General features: G+C 40.3%; 1 protein-coding gene across 4 annotated transcripts in view; it reads left to right on the top strand.

Annotated features, from left to right (window-relative positions):
* mitfb (melanocyte inducing transcription factor b) overlaps positions 1 to 22603 on the top strand; it is a 205511-nt gene that overhangs the window by 101318 nt on the left and 81590 nt on the right. For 3 of the 4 annotated variants that reach the window (XM_028825306.2, XM_028825305.2, XM_051921024.1), the window contains exon 2: positions 11329 to 11578. In XM_028825306.2, coding sequence (XP_028681139.1) covers positions 11329 to 11578 — 250 coding nt within the window. The remainder of the gene's footprint in view (positions 1 to 11328; positions 11579 to 22603) is intronic. The other variant, XM_051921022.1, reaches the window with a different exon arrangement.

Raw genomic sequence — 22603 nt, 5'->3', positions numbered from 1 at the left:
ACAGATATTGGGTCCCTGTGAAGATAAAACTTGATTAACAGTAGTCTACCTTCTGGCTTAGATCAGAGATACTGCTCTCTCACAAATTCTAGAACCTGGCTTTGAATTTCAGTGCTGTCACTGTCTTTGTGAAGTTTGTACGTACAGGATCTCCATGTCTGTGTAGATTTTATCCAGCATTCTGGTTTGTTCCAACATTTCAAAGATTTACAGATTTGGTGATTGCAAACTCTAAAGAGGCGTGTTATCTCACCCTATGAGAAGACCTTAACCGTCACAGTGGACTTGTGACTGCATGAGAATGGTAGAGAGACTCAGTTAAGAAAGCTAAGAGGATCTTAAGTTATATATCACAAGGTGTAGAGTACAAGTCAAAGGAAGTTATACTTAAGTTAAATAAAGTACTAGTGAGACCTCACTTAGAGTACTGCATGCAGATTTGGCCTCCAGGTTACAGTGCTAGAAGAAATCCAGAAACGAACAACTAGGCCAATTCCAGGACAGCAGAAGATGATTTATGAGGAAAGAGTAAAGGAGTCAAAACTGTTCACTTTAAGCAAATGATTACTCAGAAGGGACACAGTTCAAATTTTTAAAATTATTGAAAGAAAGTAGTCTAGTGGGTCCCAGCCGATAGCTTAAAATTGGATCTTCAACAAAATGACAGAGACACCTATTGAAACCCATGAAGAGCAGATTTTTGCGTAAATGTTAGAACGTTTTTTTCACGCAAAGAAACATAGACGAGTGGAATAAATTACCAAGAAGTGTGGTAGAGGGTAGGAAATTAGGGACTGTTAAAACTCGACTTGATGTTATTCACCATATATGAAGGCCTACTAGATTGACGTTGCTGTAGTTGTGCCCACATCATTGCCATTTCATGAAGTGAATGTATTCCCTTTTTTAGTCCATCAGATACCAAGTGATGCACTGGAGCTCTCTGGAGACAAACAGTAGTCCAGTTTCCAGGCCAATCATGTAAAGCAGATTGCACATTTTATTGTTTCGAGTGCAATTATACATTCTGTAAGTCTGGCTGTTATCTGCATGTACTTCATTCAAGTACTAAATCAACACTGAATCAAAAAATTAAGATAATTCAATGGATAGGCTTTAAGGCTTTAAGATGTGACTGTGGGGAAAGCTGTCGGCATATGCGACAACACCTTCAGACATTTACAGTGTGATCCTTTAAGAAGTGATCATGAGCATCAGGGTGATGAGTAAACCTTGTCAGAATCTGTGTGTGTGTGTTTTTAATTTTAATCTGTTGATCAGTTGACTGCGGTGGGTTGGCACCCTGCCCGGGATTGGTTCCTGCCTTGTGCCCTATGTTGGCTGGGATTGGCTCCAGCAGACCCCCGTGACCCTGTGTTTGGATTCAGCAGGTTGGAAAATGGATGAATTGATGATCAGTTGAAATGTCCGTATAGCCTCCATTTCACTTGATTGATGGTCTTTATATTATTTTTCACTTTGGTGTGTCACTTTTTGGCAATCAGATTACATAAAATGAAGTTTAATTGTTATCTAGGAGTCAATGTGCCAAGTGGTCAGGGAAAGTCAGAGTTTCACTGGAGCAGCTAATTAGTCTGATTAGTCTACAGTTGAACTCTTGTTATATCAAAGGATCAGTCTCTTTGGAAATTCTTTACCTTGACAGCTCTGCACAGTAAGAGGCTCTATTTGGGGAAAAAAATCTCAAATGCTAATAGTGCTGAATGTAAGAAATAACTTAATCTGTAAAATGCATCTACCCTGGCATGATGGTTGTTAACAAAGTGATATTACTTTACTGCACATCCTGCTGTTTTCAAACATGAAATATGGCAAGGATTACAAAGAAAATTAATTAAATTTTAATTGGATTTCTTTAAATAATGAAAAAAAAGAAATCATCCATCCATCCATCCATTTCCCAACCTGCTGAAACCGAACACAGGGTCATGGGGGTCTGCTGGAGCCAACACAGGGCACAAGGCAGGACCCAATCCCGGGCAGAGTGCCAACCCACCACAGAAAAGAAATCATGATTAATAATAAAAATAATAATACATTTTATATATAGAGTGTCTTTCCCATGCTCAAGGCACTTATGAAATAAAATTTGGCACATTAGTCCAGAAACACAAATTTAATTTCCAGTCTGTGTGGAAATAGCATTTTTTGCCCACATCTGTATTGTTTGGTTTGCTCTCATAACTCATTTGTCATTTTTACATGATCATAAATGTAATTTTCAAATCCAAAGAAGGGTTAATACTGGGTTTTTTTTTTTCCCTATTCAATAAAATAATGTTATGTATTTTAATACTTTCTTTTTAATTGCGGCACTGGATTGTGTCGATGAGTTGAATGTTGGTTGGACGTGCAAGTAAGAATTTCACTGATATCTGCCCATGTGGCAGCATGACTACTAGTACTAACGCTACATCCCATAATGTGTGCGATAGGTTAAATTTATTTGGACCGGACTCTGGTGATCTAATAATCTATCGTATTGCAAGACCTCGCTTGTTTATCAAGTTAAAATTTATTAAAAATTTTACCTTATCTTGCAAAACACTTGTGGACCAAGTTACTTAGCGCTTTGAGTACTGAGAAAAGCGCTATATAAATGTAATGAATTATTATTATTATTACTCACAATCCAAGGTTTTACTGCACTTGTATACGTTTTCTTAGCAAATCCCTTATTCTTAAGAAAACATTGCATACCTTTAGCATTTGTGTTGTTTTCTGAACCAATCATGATCAAGAGTAGTAGCACTTGGGCACATTAAAAATCAAGTTTAAATGTACTTGAGGTCATACTACTCGGACCACATTTGGAGGTGGTCAGAAACGAATAGTGGCCACGTTTAACACACATAGAAAAAGCAGATGTGTTTTCTTTCCCCATACAAGCCACCCCAAGAGTGCAATCTGATTTTGTTGGACAAGTTGACCATAAATCTCTATCTGAATGTGATGTGTATACTAGAGACGCATTGTACTCCCGGGTTTTAGTATAGTTGTGCTAAATTTAATCTAGGTTACAGTCCAGATACGAAACCCATGTTAATGCCAGGTCAATGATTATCTACTGTATGGTATTTTGTTGGTTTTCTGTCTTGGAAAAATGAAACGTGAAACTTTCTGATTTGAGTATTGGTTTCCGGTGCCGTTAAATTCTCTTACTGTGTGTCATTCTCAATTCGTGTCCTCTGGCCAAGGCAGTGTTTGAATGGGAGATGTGAATGGGGTCAGAGTTACTCCCCGTGGCGCTTTCTGTTTCTCCTTCATCAGCTCTTTGAACAAAGAAAAATGGCTTAGAGTAATAGGACAGGGGACACAAGTAACAGCTGGCAAGTCTACATTTTTATGAACATGGAGCGCAGTGGGAGTTTCACTGGCAAATCATTTGTTGAGTAGCTTATTTAAGTAAACGTTAATGTCAGTGGGTTTGAGTCATTATTTGAAAAATGCTACACTGCTGACCAGGACATTTAAGGGCAACTGTGTTTACTTAATACTTAATGGTAACACCATCTTGGAAAACTGGAGTGTGTTTGGCTTCATTTAATAAATTGCCTGTCTGCAGTGTCTTTTCCAATCAAACAGGCAAGTGCTTTATTTGATTTCATCTCTTGTATCCCTGGGAATTTAGTTCTTTCAGGACTAGTGGTAGAGTTAAGTGCTTTTCAAAATCTTCTTCCCTCTCTTGATGAATGAAGAAAAGTAAAACTAACCTAAAAGTTGCACTTAGCCTGATATAACGCTGATGACAAGCAAACAAACCATTTGTTTTGGTTACTCAGTTTTGGAGTGAACGCTGACTTGCTTTTATACACTTTTGCAAATATTTCTTTGGAGTCTTTTGATGTATAAACTAAGTTGCTGGAGATGTTTTATCAGTTCATAGCAGCCAGTGTGTTGTTATAAGTTGTAGTCTCCTGGAGAAACAAGTTGAGTTCAAAAAATGCACAAATTTATCAAGAAATTATCAAGAAAGCCTGCTGCATCACAGGGTGAACGCTGGACACACTGGAAGCTGTTGTGGAAAAGAGGATGGTTGCAAAATTGGATGCCGTCATGAAAAATCCTCTTCATCCCCTCCAGGCGCCGCTGTCTTGGAGCACTTTTAGCCACATCCTCAGATCGACATTTTGTACTAAGAAGCTCCTCTGAGAGCCTTTTCTGCCTGCTGTTATCAGGTGACTAAATGCTTCCCCTCGATGTCCCAAACTAAATTCTGACACTCTTTAAGTTCATTTTGCAATTTTTGCACACTATATGTTATTTAATGATTGATTGATTGTATTATTTGTCCTGTGAGTCTGTATCCTTGCTTTTTATGTTTCTGCTGCTGTATGCATCTAAATTTCCCCTTGAGATTATTAAAGTTTAGCTAATCTAATCTAGTCAGCAACATATTGTAAGTAATTTTGGTGTGATGCCATTTTTCACGTGCTGCCATGCCAGTCTGAACCCGGTCACTACAATTAAAGCAAAGTTCTGCTAAATGATACTTGAGATTTATATTTATAAGTAATTGTCTATTTTGTTTTGAACCTATTGGTCAAAGGGTAGCACAGTGGTGCAGTGGGTAGCGCTGCTGCCTCACAGTTAGGAAACCTGGGTTCGCTTCCCAGGTCCTCCCTGCGTGGAGTTTGCATGTTGTCTGCGTGGGTTTCCTCCCACAGTCCAAAGACATGCAGGTTAGGTGCATTGGCGATCCTAAATTGTCCCTAGTATGTGCTTGGTATGTGTGTGTGTGTGCCCTGCGGTGGACTGGTGCCCTGACTGGGATTTGGTCCTGCCTTGCACCCTGTGCTGGCTGGGATTGGCTCCAGCAGACCCCTGTGACCCTGTGTTAGGATATACAAGGTTGGAAAATGACTGACTGACCTACTGGTCAATTTTTAATTTTATAAAGCACCATTTATGGAATACATCATCACAAGACACTTCACACAGAAAACACTAATAAAAATTTAAAATAAACAATAAATATCTTGTTACAGATAAAACCTACAGTGCACATAAGTTAAAATCAAAATGTAAAGAACAGATGAGCAGCATGGGAGAGAGCATGGATTCGTTCAGTTTTTAAATAACTGGAAAAAGAATACATTTATAGTCAGGCTGATTTATGATTGTATATTGAGAGAAGGGGATATGCCAATTACACTGAATTTGCAAAATGACATACCATTATCAATATTATTATTTTTTAGCTTTTTGTTTTTATTAGCCCCCCCTGCCCTCCAATGTCTTATTGAATTATGAAGCTGTATTTCATGGTGTTTTTATGCTTTCTTTGTTTTAACACTAGACACACCAAGTGTCTAGTGCACCATTTTGTTTTCTTTCTACACATTAACAATTCAAAAAATAATCAAATAAATATAGTGTGTGTTTCAGAGACTACATAAAAAACAACATGCAGGAGGGCATATATGCATGTTTTTGGAGAATTTTTATTTTATTTATTTTTTTTGTATGGTCTGATTTTTGATAATGTCTCTTAAAACTGCCAGTGGGAATTAAGAGTAAGGGAATGAAACAGGCAATTAGTGCTGCCTCATGTAGACTAAACCCTTTTCTGTATTTGAACTTGTATAAATAAAAAAACATTACAGACCCTCCATATTTTTTCCCAGGAAATGCAGTGTTGCTTGTGTTTCAGTCAGTCATTATCCAACCCACTATATCCTAACACAGGGTCACGGTGGTCTGCTGGATCCAATCCCAGCCAACGCAGGGTGCAAGGCAGGAACAAATCCCGGTCAGTGCGCTAGCCCACCGCAGGGCACATACTGTACACACACACACACACACACACACCAAGCACACACTAATAATAATAATAATAATTCATTACATTTATATAGCGCTTTTCTCAGTACTCAAAGCGCTATCCACACAGGGAGGAACCGGGAAGCGAACCCACAATCTTCCACAGTTTCCTTACTGCAAAGCAGCAGCACTACCACTGTTTAGGATCGCCAATGCACCTAACCTGCATGTCTTTGGACTGTGGGAGGAAACCCATGCAGACACGGGGAGAACATGCAAACTCCACACAGGGAGGACCCGCGAAGCGAACCCAGGTTTCCTAACTGTGAGGCAGAAGCGCTACCAGTGAGCCACTGTGCCGCCCAACATCCATCCATCCATCCATTATCCAGCCTGCTATATCCTTTCACAGAGTCACGGGGTTCTGCTGGAGTCAATCCCAGCCAACACAGGGCGCAAGGCAGGAACAAACCCCAGGCAGGGTGCCAGCACACCACAGGGCACACACCAAGGACAATTTAGGATCGCCAATGCACCTAACCTGCATGGCTTTGGACTGTGGGAGGGAACCCACGCAGACACGGGGAGAACATGCAAACTCCACGCAGGGAGGACCCAGGAAGCGAACCCAGGTCTCCTTACTGCGAGGCAGCAGCGCTACCCACTGCGCCACTGTGCCGCCCGCTTGTGTTTAAAACCTATCTAAATTAAAATGCAGGACTAAGATCTCACTTTAGAGTCATCAGTTATTTTAACGCAGTTTCTTTAGGAGGAAAACCTGTATGGCTGTGGGATGAACCTGCAGTCCAAGCCAGGATTTTGAACTCTTTTCTCTTGGAGCTGTGAGACAGACTGAGCTGCCAAGTTACAGAGGTTTGATGTTTAGTTTTTCTTTTAGTCTTGTCATTGTGCTGAAAAAAAAAAAGATTGAGAAAATGTTGTTGGATAACATGAAAAGTATACAGGGCTCTCACTACACGACTTTCAATATCCCAGATTCACTGACCCACTCATGTTACACAACATTCTTTTTTTATGAGAAGTTGTCTTGTCACAGTAGTGGTGTGCATCTGCACCACTACACAAACAGGAACAAATGATATCTACAAATTATGAGATCTTTCCAATGATAAATAGCCTGGATCCACTGTACTAATTCCCTTCATAATTGGAAACACTTATTCATATCACCTCTTTATCTGTATACACCGGAAAGTTTAGGGGTCCATCTTTCCTCATAGCTCATTCGTTAAAGTCCTCAAATCAGCCATGTCACTCTGCTGTGGTTTTTCTCTAGCCTTGCTATGTCTTCTTGGTAATTTGGAGACCAAACCGACACACAGTACTCCAGGGAGGGCTTAAGTATTACAAAGCTTAAGTATAACGTCCCTCGACTTGCACTCCACACATCAGGCTAGGTAAACAAAGTTCATATTAGCCTTAATATACTATATCTGTGTACATGTGCATTATACTAAGTTGCTGTATATAACAAAGATTATTTGCTTGTATTTTAGGGCTAAAAGTTCTGCGGCTTTCATAGAGTGCTGTCTCCTAGTGTTTCTAATCCTGATTTTGTAGTGTGCTTGGTCAGTTTTCTGAATTTCCTGTACTTCATGCGTTGCATGTTGATCGAACATGCATGCAAAAAATTCACTATGCTGCTCACTTGTGCCACTGAACTTGAATTTGAACTTGATGTCAACGCTTTCTTTGACTATGTGTATCTCAACTATGTTGCATGTAGTCTTAATTGATACAATTTTAATTCTTACTTGCATGTTTAACCAACATGCAACACGTCACCACTCTTCAGTAACACGACAAACAAGAATGCACTAAAATACATCCATCCATCCATCCATTATCCAACCCACTATACCCTAACTACAGGGTCACGGGAGTCTGCTGGAGCCAATCCCTGCCAACACAGGGCGCAAGGCAGGAAACAAACCCCAGGCAGGGCGCCAGCCCACCACAGACTAAAATACATAACATCATTTTACTTTCCAGAAAACAGAACCCAGCTTACCTGATGTACTTCTTACTCCTGTTTCCGTGCTCCCGTTTCCTAAAGCCTTGTGGGTAAAACCCTAAGTAAAACTCTAGTGTAGTTAGCTAGTTTAACGTGGCTATAAATATACCTGTTTAGTTTCAAACAATTTTATCCATCCATCCATCCATTATCCAACCCGCTATATCCCAACTACAGAGTCACGGGGTTCTGCTGGAGCCAATCCCAGCCAACACAGGGCACAAGGCAGGAAACAAACCCCGGGCAGGGCGCTAGCCCACCACAGGGCACACACACACACACACCAAGCACACACCAGGGATAATTTAGAATCGCCAATGTACCTAACCTGCATGTCTTTGGACTGTGGGAGGAAACCCACGCAGACACTGGGAGAACATGCAAACTCCACGCAGGGAGGACCCGGGAAGCGAACCCAAGTCTCTTTACCACCGTGCCACCCACCAATTTTATACAGTGTCAAAATCCAAAAGGGGCGAAATAAAAATCGAATACAAAAACCAGGAAGTCAGTACAAGAATAGAACTGTTAGAAAAATCCTGTAAATTTAAAAGATAAAGTCAGAGGTCAAAACATAAGACCCATGAAAAAGTAGGAACACTCTAAACAAAATGGGCAGGCAGGTACAAAGGAAGACGTGATGGGCGAGGTGAGAAGGTGCAGCCAACATGGGGTATCTGCTTTGAGTTGGGCAGGCTGGGATTTGGGGCTGGGGTAACAGAAGAAAGGTGATAGTGGGATAAATACCTCCAGGTGGACAACCAGTCTTAGGCACCCACCAGGCAAGAACAAACAAGTCATACTTCAGAAGACCATGAATGGCTGCACCATTGATTCCAGCATCTGACAGTTCCACCAAAATTAAACTGATGGTGTTGCACAGGATTCCTGAAGAATAAGGATAGGGAATTGGATGATTTCCTGCAAGAGAATAGGGCAATTGTGATCGAACAGGAGGAAATATAAAGAGAGTAGAGAGGACCAGGAGAAGCAAAACATGAGGAATGAAAGCAATATTGTGGGGAAGAGAGGCAAGAGGCTTTGCTTTATTTTGGATCTTTACAGTCTCATTGTGCCAACTAGACACTTTGTTTTATTAGATAGATAGATAGATAGATAGATAGATAGATAGATAGATAGATAGATAGATAGATAGATAGATAGATAGATAGATAGATACTTTAGTATAGTAGGCAGGATTAGATAGATAGATAGATAGATAGATAGATAGATAGATAGATAGATAGATAGATAGATAGATAGATAGATAGATAGATAGATAGATAGATAGATAGATAGATAGATAGATACTTTATTCATTCTTTAGATGTTGCCATTGTACAGCAGGGGCTGGTGGGCTTTTTGGAAGAAGACAGATCATACCTGATTCAACATGAGGGTACACATCCATAGTATTGGGTTGGGTGTGGTTTTCTTTAGTCTGCTCTAAAACATGACAACAGTCCTTTTTCTAAATGGCACAGGGCTGTACACTACACACTGCATTAATGTGTACACTATACAACTTTAGGCCAAGTTGCAAGCACCCAAGGGTATTTTTAAAATCAGCATAAAATCGCTAGAAATTTGTTGAAGGTTGTACAATTGCTACTATCAAGGTATGAGATACATTTTGACCTGATCTGAGTGATGTTTGTCAGGTGTGAGACAGCATGCAAGCCAATTCTGTGTTTCAGTACTCATTGATCACTCCAAAAGCGAGTCAACTTTTAAACTTCCCTGTTGGGATAAACAAAGTTCTATCTATCTATCCCTCCAACCAGCCATTCAACCAGCCAGCCAGCCAACCAGAGATGTAAGCTTGCAGGCCACAATAGGAGAAGGGTCCGGGAAATTAAATCTTTAACTTGAGTGAAGCAGGGGACAAAACCAGTACTTAAATTAATGTGTAACCAAGTCCAATATGCAAACCAAAACCAACATTTTTGAGAACCATGCCAAGAATTAGTCAGTCAGTCAGTCAGTCAGTGAGTCATTCTCCAACCCACTATATCCTAACACAGGGGTCTGCTGGAGCCAATCCCAGCCAGCACAGGACACAAGGCAAGAACAAATCCTTGGGCAGGGCGCTAGCTCACCGCAGGGCACACGCACACACCCACACACCAAGCACACACTAGGGACAATTTAGGATCGCCAATGCACCTAACTTGTATGTCTTTGGACTGTGGGAGGAAACCCACGCACACACGGGGAGAACATGCAAACTCCACGTAGTGAGGACCCGGGAAGCGTACCCAGGTCTCCTTACTGTGAGGCAGCAGCGCTACTACTGTGCCACTGTGCCGCCCCCAAGAATTAGTCAAACCAGAAAAAAAAATACTTAAAAAAGGTTTTAGAAGTTATCCACAAACTTGGGTATTCTGTCAAACTTTCATTCTGCCGATAACGTCATATGGTACAACTTCTGGGACATGTCCCACGTCATAGCAACAGGGGCATAGAATGGCAGCACCCACAGGAAATATGATATGTGGTAAACATGACTATAATGAGATATAAGCTAAGCAAGCAAATATTGCTATTGAAGTGAACGTAGACACATTTAGTTTACTGTAAAAATACGGTTACAGCAAAATTGGACATCATTGTCCATAGAGTCAAACGGTGTGGATGCCGTAGTCTCACCCAATGATCTCATCACATATTTGCACAGGATTGTTCAAAACGTTTTCAACCATTTTTGACTTCACAAAATCAAATAGTGTATGCCTGTGTCTGATCACCCATCACTACCAAGTCTGAGTGGGAATCTGATATCCCAATGATGTAACACGTCTTGGAAATCACCTGCACTTATCCACTTCAGAGTTATGGTTTATCTTGCCTAACGTGGGAAGCATCCCTGGATGGGGCACGAGACCAATGCAGAACCCCCTCATGCACATGCCCACACAATTTAGACAAAAGGAATAGCGGGAGATAACGCCACACAGTGAATGACGGAATATTACATTTGATGTAGGAAAGGTAATGAGTTCAATCAGAATCTAAAGAAGCAGGCTTCTGGCAAAAACTGACTAAAGTGGAATTACCACAGAGTGTGGTACCACTTTGGAGATGTTAGAAGATGTCACTCGACGCAGATCTTTTTATCCGCAACACTGAGCAAGCCACGTTCAACTGGAATGGAAAGAAGGAGCAGCGTTTGGATTTTCTAGCCCATGAGCTGGTATCTTTACACTGGCGCGCTTCCTCTGTGTGCGTGTAATGTGTTGCAGACTGGTATTCCTTCCAGGCCACTTTCCTACCTTACATCTTATGATGTTGTGTTGGGTAAATGCGATCCTGTGAAGCATTTAAGAAAATGGATGGGGAATATACGGATGGATGTGTGTTAACAAGGTTAGATGCTGTGCACGCTGCTGGCTGTATTATTTAAAGACAGTTTTCTTGCACCTCACTATATGCATCATGTGACTTAGCAGAAGGTTAATGAAGCTAATTGCTCTCTTGTTTTTTTTTCTTTTTTCATGTTGTTCCTTCAGTAATTCGTCAGAGCAGCCTGGCTCCTCCAAACCCCCGTTAAGCTCCTCCACCATGACATCACGAATCCTGCTACGGCAGCAGCTCATGCGTGAGCAAATGCAGGAACAGGAGCGTCGAGAGCAGCAGCAGAAACAGCAAGCGGCACAGTTCATGCAGCAGAGAGCGCCGGCCAGCCAGACACCTGCCATCAACGTCAGCCTACCTGCCAGTCTCCCGGCTACAGCACAGGTACCAATGGAAGTCCTCAAGGTAAAGCTAGACGTGTCCTCCCTCGGACAGCATTATCTCACTCAAATAAAAGAGTCGGGGTGCGTTCACAACTGCCCTGGACGACAGAGCTCTCTGTCTCACTAGTCCGCGTCTCATCCTGTTGTTTTTGTGTGTAGTGAAGTGAATGCTTTTTCGGTTCTTTGGGTGTTAAATTAGGACTCTTAAGTGCATTTTAGACAAAGGGGCACAAAGTAGCATTGGGAGAAAGTGGAGTGTGTGTGTTGGGATTTTCTTTCCAAAGAGAATTCCTCTTTAAATCTGGCTGTGGTTCCCGAGCCCAGCCATTAGCCGCCTTTAATCCTATTTGCTCAACTTCACTGACGTCTCTGCGTGGCTTTGATTCCTTGCTAGTCGGTGACTACAGGCTCTTGTTAATATTTCTGTGCCATAGGAGACAGAATGTGATAATTACTCCCCAAATGAATCGGCCGCCAAGAATAGACATGCTTCACACAGTTTAGTAAAGATAACTTCAGAAAAATGCAATTTCACATGTGCTGAAGTTCTCACATTTACTAAGCTCATCAGAAAAGTTGGCAAAAGAAGTCCACATCCCTCAACAACTGCGATTATTGATGTTTTAGTAAAAAATCTCATGATTTTCAGAAAAGTTGTATTGTTGTATGGCTTGTGTTGCAGTCTGTAGTTAAAACTATGGATATTAGCGGTGCTTTAGAAATATTAAGAATTGCATTACTCATAATGATAAAGAATGTACTATTAAGGAAAGAAAGAAGTGAAATATTTGGTAGCTGCAATTTAAAGTTAATATGTAATTCAATCACAAAGCAAACAATTCTTTAGTCGTCAGTAAGGGTGTCATGGTGGATCAGTGGTTAAGGCTTTAACTGCGTCAAACCTTTAGGGACCTGTTTTTTATTTCATATACTGGTTACTGGCCGTGTGGTTTTTGTGTGTGTGTGTGCTTTCTTTTGGTACTTAATGTACGTTTCCTTCTACATTCCAAGAGCATGGTTTGACTCTTATCCTGGGGTAGGCACCCTCATCGCTTTTTAGTGAGTATTGCATTCATTTTCTGTATCCAGTTTGTCCAATTCAGGATCATGGACACTGAAGCCTGTCTTAACAGGATTGGGTGCAAGTCAGGGACCAGCTGTGGGCAAGATGCCAGTCCATCACGGAGTTCTCTAAAGTACACAGCCATTGTCACTCATTCTGGACATTTTAGAATTACCTATGCCCATATGTTATATTAAATATAAACACAGTAGTTATTTTCATAAACATCATAATGTACTAAATACTAACCGAAAGTTTAGAGATTACTAAGGAACACCACAAAGGTTTGCAGTTTTATGAATATTAAGAGATTTGACAAGAAACAAATAACAATAATATATTATAAACAATATAATAACAAGTTCAATAGTATTGGAATTATTTTTAAATATTAACTTAGCCTACCTTTGATGTAAGACCAATTTCTGTTTTTACTTGTATTATTCTGTATTCATTTCTTGATTTTGTATATTCCTTTTTTATTTTTTCTGTATTATTATATAACAAAGCTCTTTGATTTTGCTTAATATGTTTCTCTGCAGATACAAAAAAATATGGGATCACATTTTTGCACTTGTTATTAAATTATAAAAGGCTTGTGATTTACTGGACGGCGGTAAAGTGTCTCACAGAAGCACTTTGTTAGTGACCTCCATTCAGTTCCTGGCTGAGTAATTATCTGTGTACAGTTTGCATGTTATCCTTGTATGCATGTTGGGTTTTCCTCGTAGTACTCTGGCTTTTTTCCCCTCACATCTTCACAGGCATGCATGCCATGTTAATTGGCAATTCCAGAGAGACCCTGTATGTGCACGAGACTTTGGGTCCCCACAACCTTGAATTAGTTTAAGAAAGCTCATCCATCCATCCACTTTCATAAGCCTCTTGTCAAAGGGTAGAAAGATGAGACTTCATAAAATCTCATCTTAGTTATTAGGGATATCATACTTAGTTAGGGCAGAGTGGTGGCTCTGAGGCTAGGGATCTGTTCGAATCCCGTAAATGCCAATAGGGACTCTGCTCTGTTGGGCCCTTAACCTGCAATTGCTGAGTGCTTTGAGTAGTGAGAAAAGCACTATATAAATGCAAAAAATTATTATTATTAAAAAGTATTATTATTATTTACAGTTTGTGATTTGGACTTTTGATACTGTTCCCATGATTCTTGGTACCTGGTTTTCTCCTATATGCTGAAGATGTGTATGCTTGAATATTTGGTGGCTCTAAATTGGTTCTTTATGAATAAAAATAGGTGTTCACTGTTATGGACTTGTAGTCCATTCAAGAGTGTCCAACCTTAAAAACTGTTGGGATAGACTATTGGTCAATTGTGACCCTGCAATGCAAAAGTGTGTTATATGACCAGATCATTTATATAACTTATTTGCATTTTTTAGTTTTATTATACATTAATACTAATTTTTACATTTTTATAGGTTTATAGGGTCATTGTTGTTATATATCCAGTGTACAGTGAAATTCTTTCTTGCATGCGCTAATCAACATGCAAAACGTCACCTCTCTCTGGTGCCATGATCAGTGTGTAGAAATACCTTACCTCGAAACTTCTGTCTTCTGTACTTGAAAAATCTCAGAGCACATTCTCTGTAACCTAGCAGCAATAAAGGATATAGTAAATATGGTGATACACTCTATTCCATTACATACGCTAAAATAATTACTTCTAACTACATTGGATACATTTTCAGATTTATTTGTTTCTCCTTTCAATTTGAACAGAGAAGCTAAACTTCCGATAGTATAAGCTCATTCAACAGCACTTACCAAAGAGCAAGTAGGGGATAGAAATCTGCAATATACTGTACCTCATCGGCATCTCCAGCGAAAACAGAGAAAAGTCGATGTATCTTCTGAACCTGCTTACACCAATTCTAAAATTTCAGGGTGCTGGTGACTATCTGCACAGCATCAAGCATAAGAAGGTGTACAAGGTGAAGAAACAAAAAAAGGGTGAAAAAATTGTCCTTAGCTAGGATGTGAGTCTTTCCATGGCCACTGTGCCATTGACACAAATAAATGTGAATAAAGGCTAGGTTCACCATGGGACATGAAGCATTCGCTGTATGAGCTCACTTGAATACTAGGAGGCACAACTTGATCAAAATGTTATCCAGTTCAAGTTCCACCACAGGGCACGACACACAACATGAAAATGTTAAAGACACAGCAGTGGCCATTTGAACAGTGTCTTCCTATATAGCTTAAGTAATGTGATACGTACCCATCCATAATAATCATTTTTTCACATTTTATATATATAGTGATCTTCACTTTGAAGTCTGTTCAGGTTGTTTGATACTGAGTTCCTGTCTGCAACTTTCTTTTTTTTAAATTTTTTATAATGCTCTTTTCCTGCGGTGGGTTGGCACCCTGCCCGGGATTGGTTCCTGCCTTGTGCCCTGTGTTGGCTGGGATTGGCTCCAGCAGACCCCCGTGACCCTGTGTTCGGATCCAGCGGGTTGGAAAATGGATGGATAATGCTCTTTTCTGGCCTTGCACTCACATAGTTACATTAATAATGCAGTGACTTTTATACCATACAACATTTAAATCCATAAACACATAGATTAATTTAGTCACACAATAAAACAGAAGCAATCTCAGTAAGTAATACAGATACAACAGTACTGTATAGAACACATTATAACTGAAAGATTGAAGAAAACAAAAACCTCTGGAGAGCAGCATTACAGAGGAAAAGCCGCACTGGAGACCCACAGTTGGTTTCAACAGATAAGGTCACAGTTCTGATGACCAAGGCTATCCTCTCAACCCTGGTCATTCTACAATATCATACTTAAGTGCTGGACAGTATAATAAGCAGCAGAGTGACATTTTTTGTTGTATCCCAAGGCGCTCAGTGTCCCTACTGTAACTTTCCATAGTTAAGTGTAATAGTTTGATAATGCAGAAGTCACCCTAAGTGCCACTTCTGAATTAAGAAGTGTAGTGGGCCAGGTTCCTGACATTCATGGCGTCCAGCTCTGAGGTGAATCTTCTTCTTCTTTCGGCTGCTCCCGTTAGGGATTGCCACAGCGGATCATCTTCTTCCATATCTTTCTGTCCTCTGCATCTTGCTCTGTTAAACCCATCACCTGCATGTCCTCTCTCACCACATCCATAAACCTTCTCTTAGGCCTTCCTCTGTTCCTCTTGCCTGGCAGCTCTATCCTTAGCACCCTTCTCCCAATATAACCAGTATCTCTCCACTGCAAATGTCCAAACCAATGCAATCTCACCTCTCTGACTTTGTCTCCCAACCGTCCAACCTGAGCTGACCCTCTAATGTCCTCATTTCTAATCCTATCCAACCTTGTCACACCCAGTGCAAATCTTAGCATCTTTAACTCTGCCACCTCCAGCTCTGTCTCCTGCTTTCTGGTCAGTGCCACCGTCTCCAACCCATATAACATACCTGGTCTCACTACCGTACTGTAGACCTTCCCTGTCACTCTTGCTGATATCCGTCTGTCACAAATCACTCCTTTCACTCTTCTCCACCCATTCCGCCCTGCCTGTGCTCTCTTCTTCACCTCTCTTCCACAATCCCCATTACTCTGTACTGTTGATCCCAAGTATTTAAACTCATCCACCTTCACCAGCTCTACTCCCTGCATCCTCACCATTCCACTGACCTCCCTCTCATTTACACACATGTATTCTGTTTTGTTCCTACTGACCTTTATTCCTCTCCTCTCTAGAGCAGAACTCCACCTCTCCAGGGTCTCCTCAACCTGCTCCCTGCTATCGCTACAGATCACAATGTCATCAGCAAACATCATAGTCCCCTGTCTAATCTCATCTATCAACCTGTCCATCACCATTGCAAATAAGAAAGGGCTCAGAGCCGATCCCTGATGTAATCCCACCTCCGTCACTCCTACTGCAGAACTCATCACGGTCACACTTCCCTCGTACATATCCTGTACCACTCTTACGTACTTCTCTGCCACTTTCGACTTCCTCATACAATACCACAGCACCTCTCTTGTCACCCTGTCAATGGAACTCCTTCTGGCCTTCTTTAAACTTCTCCATCAACACCCTTAGAGCAAACAATTGCATCTGTCCAGCTCTGAGGTATATGACAGGACTTTATTGTACAGTTGATATTTTAACTGCATGGAGTTTTAGGTGCCAGCCCATAGTCAGTTTAACTCCTATCTGTTGTGGTTTCTATGTGGGTTTGATGATCTCTCAATTTGCTGATCGTTAAACTCTGAGTATTAATCTGCCGATTGTTACACAGAAATTGTTCTACTATTAAAGTGAACATCAATCTAAAGTGGGTGCCTCGTTCCTTTCGCTGCCAAGATACTGTTGACCCTGTGCAACTGTGAACAAGAAGAGCATCACATTCTCAAACCTATTTACTCACATTAATAATAATAACAATAATACATTATATTTATGTAGTGCCTTTCCCATGCTCAAGGTGCTTCACAGAGTCTCAGAAAGAAACAGCAGGTATGTAACATTGGATAAAAATGTTTCCTGAATAGAACACTAAAACAGATAAGATACAGGATGCACAAAGCATTTAGTAGACTAAAACATAATAAACCAGAGAAAAATACTAAATTTTACACTAAAAGAAAAGCCTAGCAGATAACACCATTTGTGATATAACACACACAAATTATACTGAGCATCTGGACAGAGAGGAAAACTGAAAAGAGGGGGCAGGATGTCAGGTTAAGTTAAACGCCTTCCTGAACAGATGAGTTTTAAGTTATTTTTGAAAAGAATTAATTGAGTCAGCTGATTTCATTAATTTCGGGAGGTCATTCCAAAGTCTGGGTGCTATATAGCTGTCACCCACAGAGTGCAGGTTAGTATGGGGCACAACATGATTGGCAGAATCAGAGGACCTTAGTGGGAGAACAGGAGCTGAGTGATGGAGATCACTGATGTAGTCCGGTGCAAGGCCATTTAAAGCTTTGTAGGTTAATAATAGAATTTTATATTCATTCCTGTAAGACACAGGGAGCCAGTGGAGGCGAAGCAGGATGAAGGTTAAGTACTCGCTGTTGCTGGTTCGTGTTCGGACTCTTGTAGCAGAGTTTTGAATGGAGCTGTGATATAAAGATTAGGAGTGGCTCCTGCCAGTAGGGAGTTACAATAATTGATGTGGGATGTGATAAAAGCAGGGATGAGCATTAGAAACAGAGAGGAATGTGGGAGGCTGGAAGCTATCCCTGTGGTATTGGGTACAAAGCAGGAACCAACCTGGACAGGGCACCCATCCACACTTACAGAAGGGCACGTTTGATACACCAGCTAACCTAATCTGCAGCTGTTTGGGATGTTTGAGAAAAGCTGGGGTGCAAAGAAAAAACCCACATGGACACAGGTGATCTGCTAACCACTGTACCAGCCAGAACAAGAGTAAAGAGCAAGGAAAATAAATGTTAACTATTCTACACATTGGCATATTTGTTTAGATTTTTAAATGTTTTTTGGCAGTTGAGCAAAGTATTCAAATGTAGGGCTTGTTGCTAGTTGTTCATGTCAGTGACGTTACCTGTGATAGGTCATATTAAACATTAAACTTTATGGGTTAACTTCCTAAATTATATTGGATAATAGCATCAGCTAAATAACAGTGTAGCCTTCTCATACTTATTTCATGCAGTTTAGATTCATAAGGAACTAGAGCCTAGATCCTCTAAGAAATTCAAAATAAATTTGCTTTACCACAGTAACACTGGCTGTGATTTGTTACCTGATGTGCTGAATCACAAACCTTCAGAAAATGTAGATGTGCCACCTGTGTATCTCACACCAGTGGTTGTTTGATAAAAATAGTAGTGTCACCCTGATACAGTAAATAAAGGATACTGCAAATTAGTACTAACTTTGGGCAAAATATTATCACCTCTCTTTATACAGAACTGGGAAACTTATTTATTAGGCTTCCACATAAACTTAATTAGATATTTATGTGTTTCCTCTTGCATCATTTTGGTTAGGTATTATTTCTGTGAAAGTATAAATTTTCTCTGTCTTATAATAATATATTATCTATATCTGCATGTTTTCTCAATTTCGGAATGGGTTTTATTCCAGTTTTCTTCCCTCAGCTCAAAGACCTGAAGGTTTTGTGGATTAGTGATTAGTAACTGGCCCAGTCTTCAGTTGTTTTTTTTTCTTATTAATTGATTTTAATTTGTCTTATTTGTGTCTATTAATTTAGTTATTTTCACTTGGTGCTCTTTCAGTTAGGTTACGTGTCAGATGAGGAGGCGAAACCCCTAATTGGGGTAACAGCTGTCAGGTGCCACAATCAGCTTTGATGACAGTACCTGCGGGCTATAAAAACTCTTCATACCACTGTCTCTGCGCAATGGCACTGGCTCATTATTCTGCGCTCTGCCCTGCCCTGAACAGTGCTGTACTCCTGCTCTCCCTCTTTTCAAATTTAGGCTTTGTTAATATGGAACTATATGGAACTAACCCTAACCCTAACCCTAACTACTTCTATATAATATTTATGTGTGATTGTGAAGAAATAAGTCTCCTTATGTTGTTTTTGTTATTTTATAAATATTATTGTTTGGTTTGAACTTTTTTTCAGATGTTTTATACCTTACTGGGCCGCCTTGGCCACCTATGACAGCTGAACCCCCTGTCGATAGCTTGCTTTGCTTGCAATCAGTCCACGGGTATGTTTAAAACTCTGGCCCTGAGATTTATTTATAGTTATAGCAAATGCTAGGACTATAAGAAGTTGTCATCTATGCCAAGACAAATGGTAATCTACTTGCTGAAGTATTTCCAGTATCTAGCTTAATATGTTGAAGGAATATGATTTCTCCTACATGATCATCGATCCTGATTTTGTTGGCAATTGAATGTTTATGCAGTTTTACAGTTTGTAAGCGTATGCGATTATAGAGGCATCATTTGTTGACTGTTAACACACAACTGAACTACTACTGTTCTTAGCAGAGTGGATGTACAGTATATAAGATATTATGTTTGATGGATGAGTGTTAAATTGATTGTACTGACATGAGAGTATCATTGTTGTATTCACCTAATGAAGTTGAAAAAAATGATATGCTGTATGGTGTAGGTTTTGAAGAAAAATGAGTGTTGCATAAAAACATCACATGAAAATGTTGCACGATTTTGCTAATCTTTATATATATATATATATATATATATATATATATATAATTACCTATCATATAAAAAAATCTTGGGTCGAGACGTGATCATCTCGGACAGACACTTTGAAGCCCCGCGAGACTACTTGCACGTCACGCCCTACTTACAAATAATTTCTCGGAGACACTTTAACGTTTCACGAGACAAAGAAGTGAGACATAAGCACAGCTTCTGTACAGGCTTTTAAATGATTGACATGCAGCGCGACATGCAGAACATGCAGCTCAGTAGCAGCAGGTGATCCATCCGCATCTCCTTAGTGTGCATTCAGCCCCCCCTTCACAACGCGAGCAGCAGAGACGCAAAGTGGCGAGCGTGAACCGCGCCCCAGGGTGGGGGTGGGGGGGTAAGCGGGGGTGGTTTAGCAAAGCGAGTAGGGGGCATATATATACAGTTATGCTTGAAAGTTTGTGAACCCTTTAGAATTTTCTTTATTTCTGCATAACTATGACCTTAAACATCATCAGATTTTCACTCAAGTCCTAAAAGTAGATAAAGAGAAACCAGTTAAACAAATGAGACAAAAATATTATACTTGGTCATTTATTTATTAAGGAAAATGATCGAATATAACATATTTGTGAGTGGCAAAAGTATATGACCCTTTGCTCTCAGTATCTGGTGTGACCCTCCTTTGCAGCAATAACTGTAACTAAACGTTTCTGGTAACTGTTGATCAGTCCTGCACACCGGCTTGGAGGAATTTGAGCCCATTCCTCCGTACAGAACAGCTTCAACTCTGGGATGTTGGTGGGTTTCCTCACATTAACTGCTCACTTCAGGTCCTTCCGCAACTTTTCGATTGGATTAAAGTCAGGACTTTGACTTGGCCATTCCAAAACATTAACTTTATTCTTCTTTAACCATTCTTTGGTAGAACGACTTGTGTGCTTAGGGTCGTTGTCTTACTGCATGACCCACCTTCTCTTGAGATTCAGTTCATGGACAGATGTCCTGACATTTTCCTTTAGAATTTTCTGATATAATTCACAATTCATTGTTCCATCAATGAAGGCAAGCCATCCTGGCCCAGATGCAGCAAAAAAGGCCCAAACCATGATACTACCACCACCATGTTTCACAGATGGGATAAGGTTCTTATGCTGGAATGCAGTGTTTTCCTTTCTTCAAACATAACGCTTTTCATTTAAACCAAAAAGTTCTATTTTGGTCTCATCCGTCCACAAAACATTCTTCCAATAGCCTTCTGGTTTGTCCGCGTGATCTTTAGCAAACTGCAGACGAGCAGCAATGTTTTTTTTGGAGAGCAGTGGCTTTCTCCTTGCAACCCTGCCATGCACACCATTGTTGTTCAGTGTTCTCCTGATGGTGGACTCATGAATATGAACATTAGCCAATGTGAGAGAGGCCTTCAGTTGCTTAGAAGTTACCCGGGGGTCCTTTGTGACCACGCCGACTATTACACGCCTTGTTCTTGGAGTGATCTTTGTCGGTCGACCACTCCTGGGGAGGGTAACAATGGTCTTGAATTACCTCCATTTGTACACAATCTGTCTGACTATGGATTGGTGGAGTCCAAACTCTTTAGAGATGGTTTTGTAACCTTTTCCAGCCTGATGAGCATCAACAACTCTTTTTGTGAGGTCCTCAGAAATCTCCTTTGTTCGTGCCATGATACACTTCCACAAACATGTGTTGTGAAGAGCAGACTTTGATAGATCCCTGTTCTTTAAATAACACAGGGTGCCCACTCACACCTGATTGTCATCCCATTGATTGAAAACACCAGACTCGAATTTCACCTTCAAACTAACTGCTAATCCTAGTGGTTCACATACCTTTGCCACTCACAAATATGTAATATTCAATCATTTTCCTCAATAAATAAATGACTAAGTATAATATTTTTGTTTCATTTGTTTAATTGGTTTCTCTTTATCTACTTTTAGGACTTGAGTGAAAATCTGATGATGTTTTAGTTCATATTTATGCAGAAATATAGAAAATTCTAAAGGGTTCACAAACTGTCAAGCACAACTGTACAGTCATATGAAAAAGTTTGGGAACCCCTCTCAGCCTGCATAATAATTGACTCTCCTTTCAACAAAAAAGATAACAGTGGTCTGTCTTTCATTTCCTAGGAACATCTGAGTACTGCGGTGTTTTCCGAACAAAGATTTTTAGTGACGCAGTATTTAGTTGTATGAAATTAAATCAAATGTGAAAAACTGGCTGTGCACAAATGTGGGTCCCCTTGTCATTGTGCTGATTTGAATGCCTGTCACTGCTCAGTGCTGATTATTTGCAACACCAAATTGGTTGGATTAGCGCGTTAAGCCTTGAACTTCATAGTCAGGTGTGTCCATCATGAGATATAAAGGTATTTAAGGTGGTCAATTACAAGTTGTGCTTCCTTCCCTTTGATTCTCCTCTGAAGAGTGACAGCATGGGATCCTCAAAGCAACTATCCAAAGATCTGAAAACAAAGATTGTTGAGTCTCCTGGTTTAGGGGAAGGCTACAAAAAGCTATCTCAGAGGTTTAAACTGTCAGTTTCAACTGTAAGGAATGGAATCAGGAAATGGAAGGCCACAGGCACAGTTGCTGTTAAACCCAGCAGGTCTGGCAGGCCAAGAAAAATACAGGAGCGGCAAAAAAAGTTCAGTCTAATCTGATATCATTTGAAATATTTTGAGCTGAAAAATGGTCGTCTTTCTTGCATTTAACAATGATTGAAGTGGACACAACCCAAAACCAAGTATTTCCTACACATTTTTTACTCTCAATTGGTACTTTTTTTCTGTCTCTCTTCTTATTCCTTCAAAACAGC

Source organism: Erpetoichthys calabaricus, chromosome 18 (assembly GCF_900747795.2).
Source record: "Erpetoichthys calabaricus chromosome 18, fErpCal1.3, whole genome shotgun sequence".
Taxonomy (NCBI): Eukaryota; Metazoa; Chordata; class Cladistia; order Polypteriformes; family Polypteridae; genus Erpetoichthys; species Erpetoichthys calabaricus.
The sequence above is the reverse complement of the archived record's forward strand: the minus strand, read 5'-3'. Positions and strand labels throughout refer to the sequence as shown.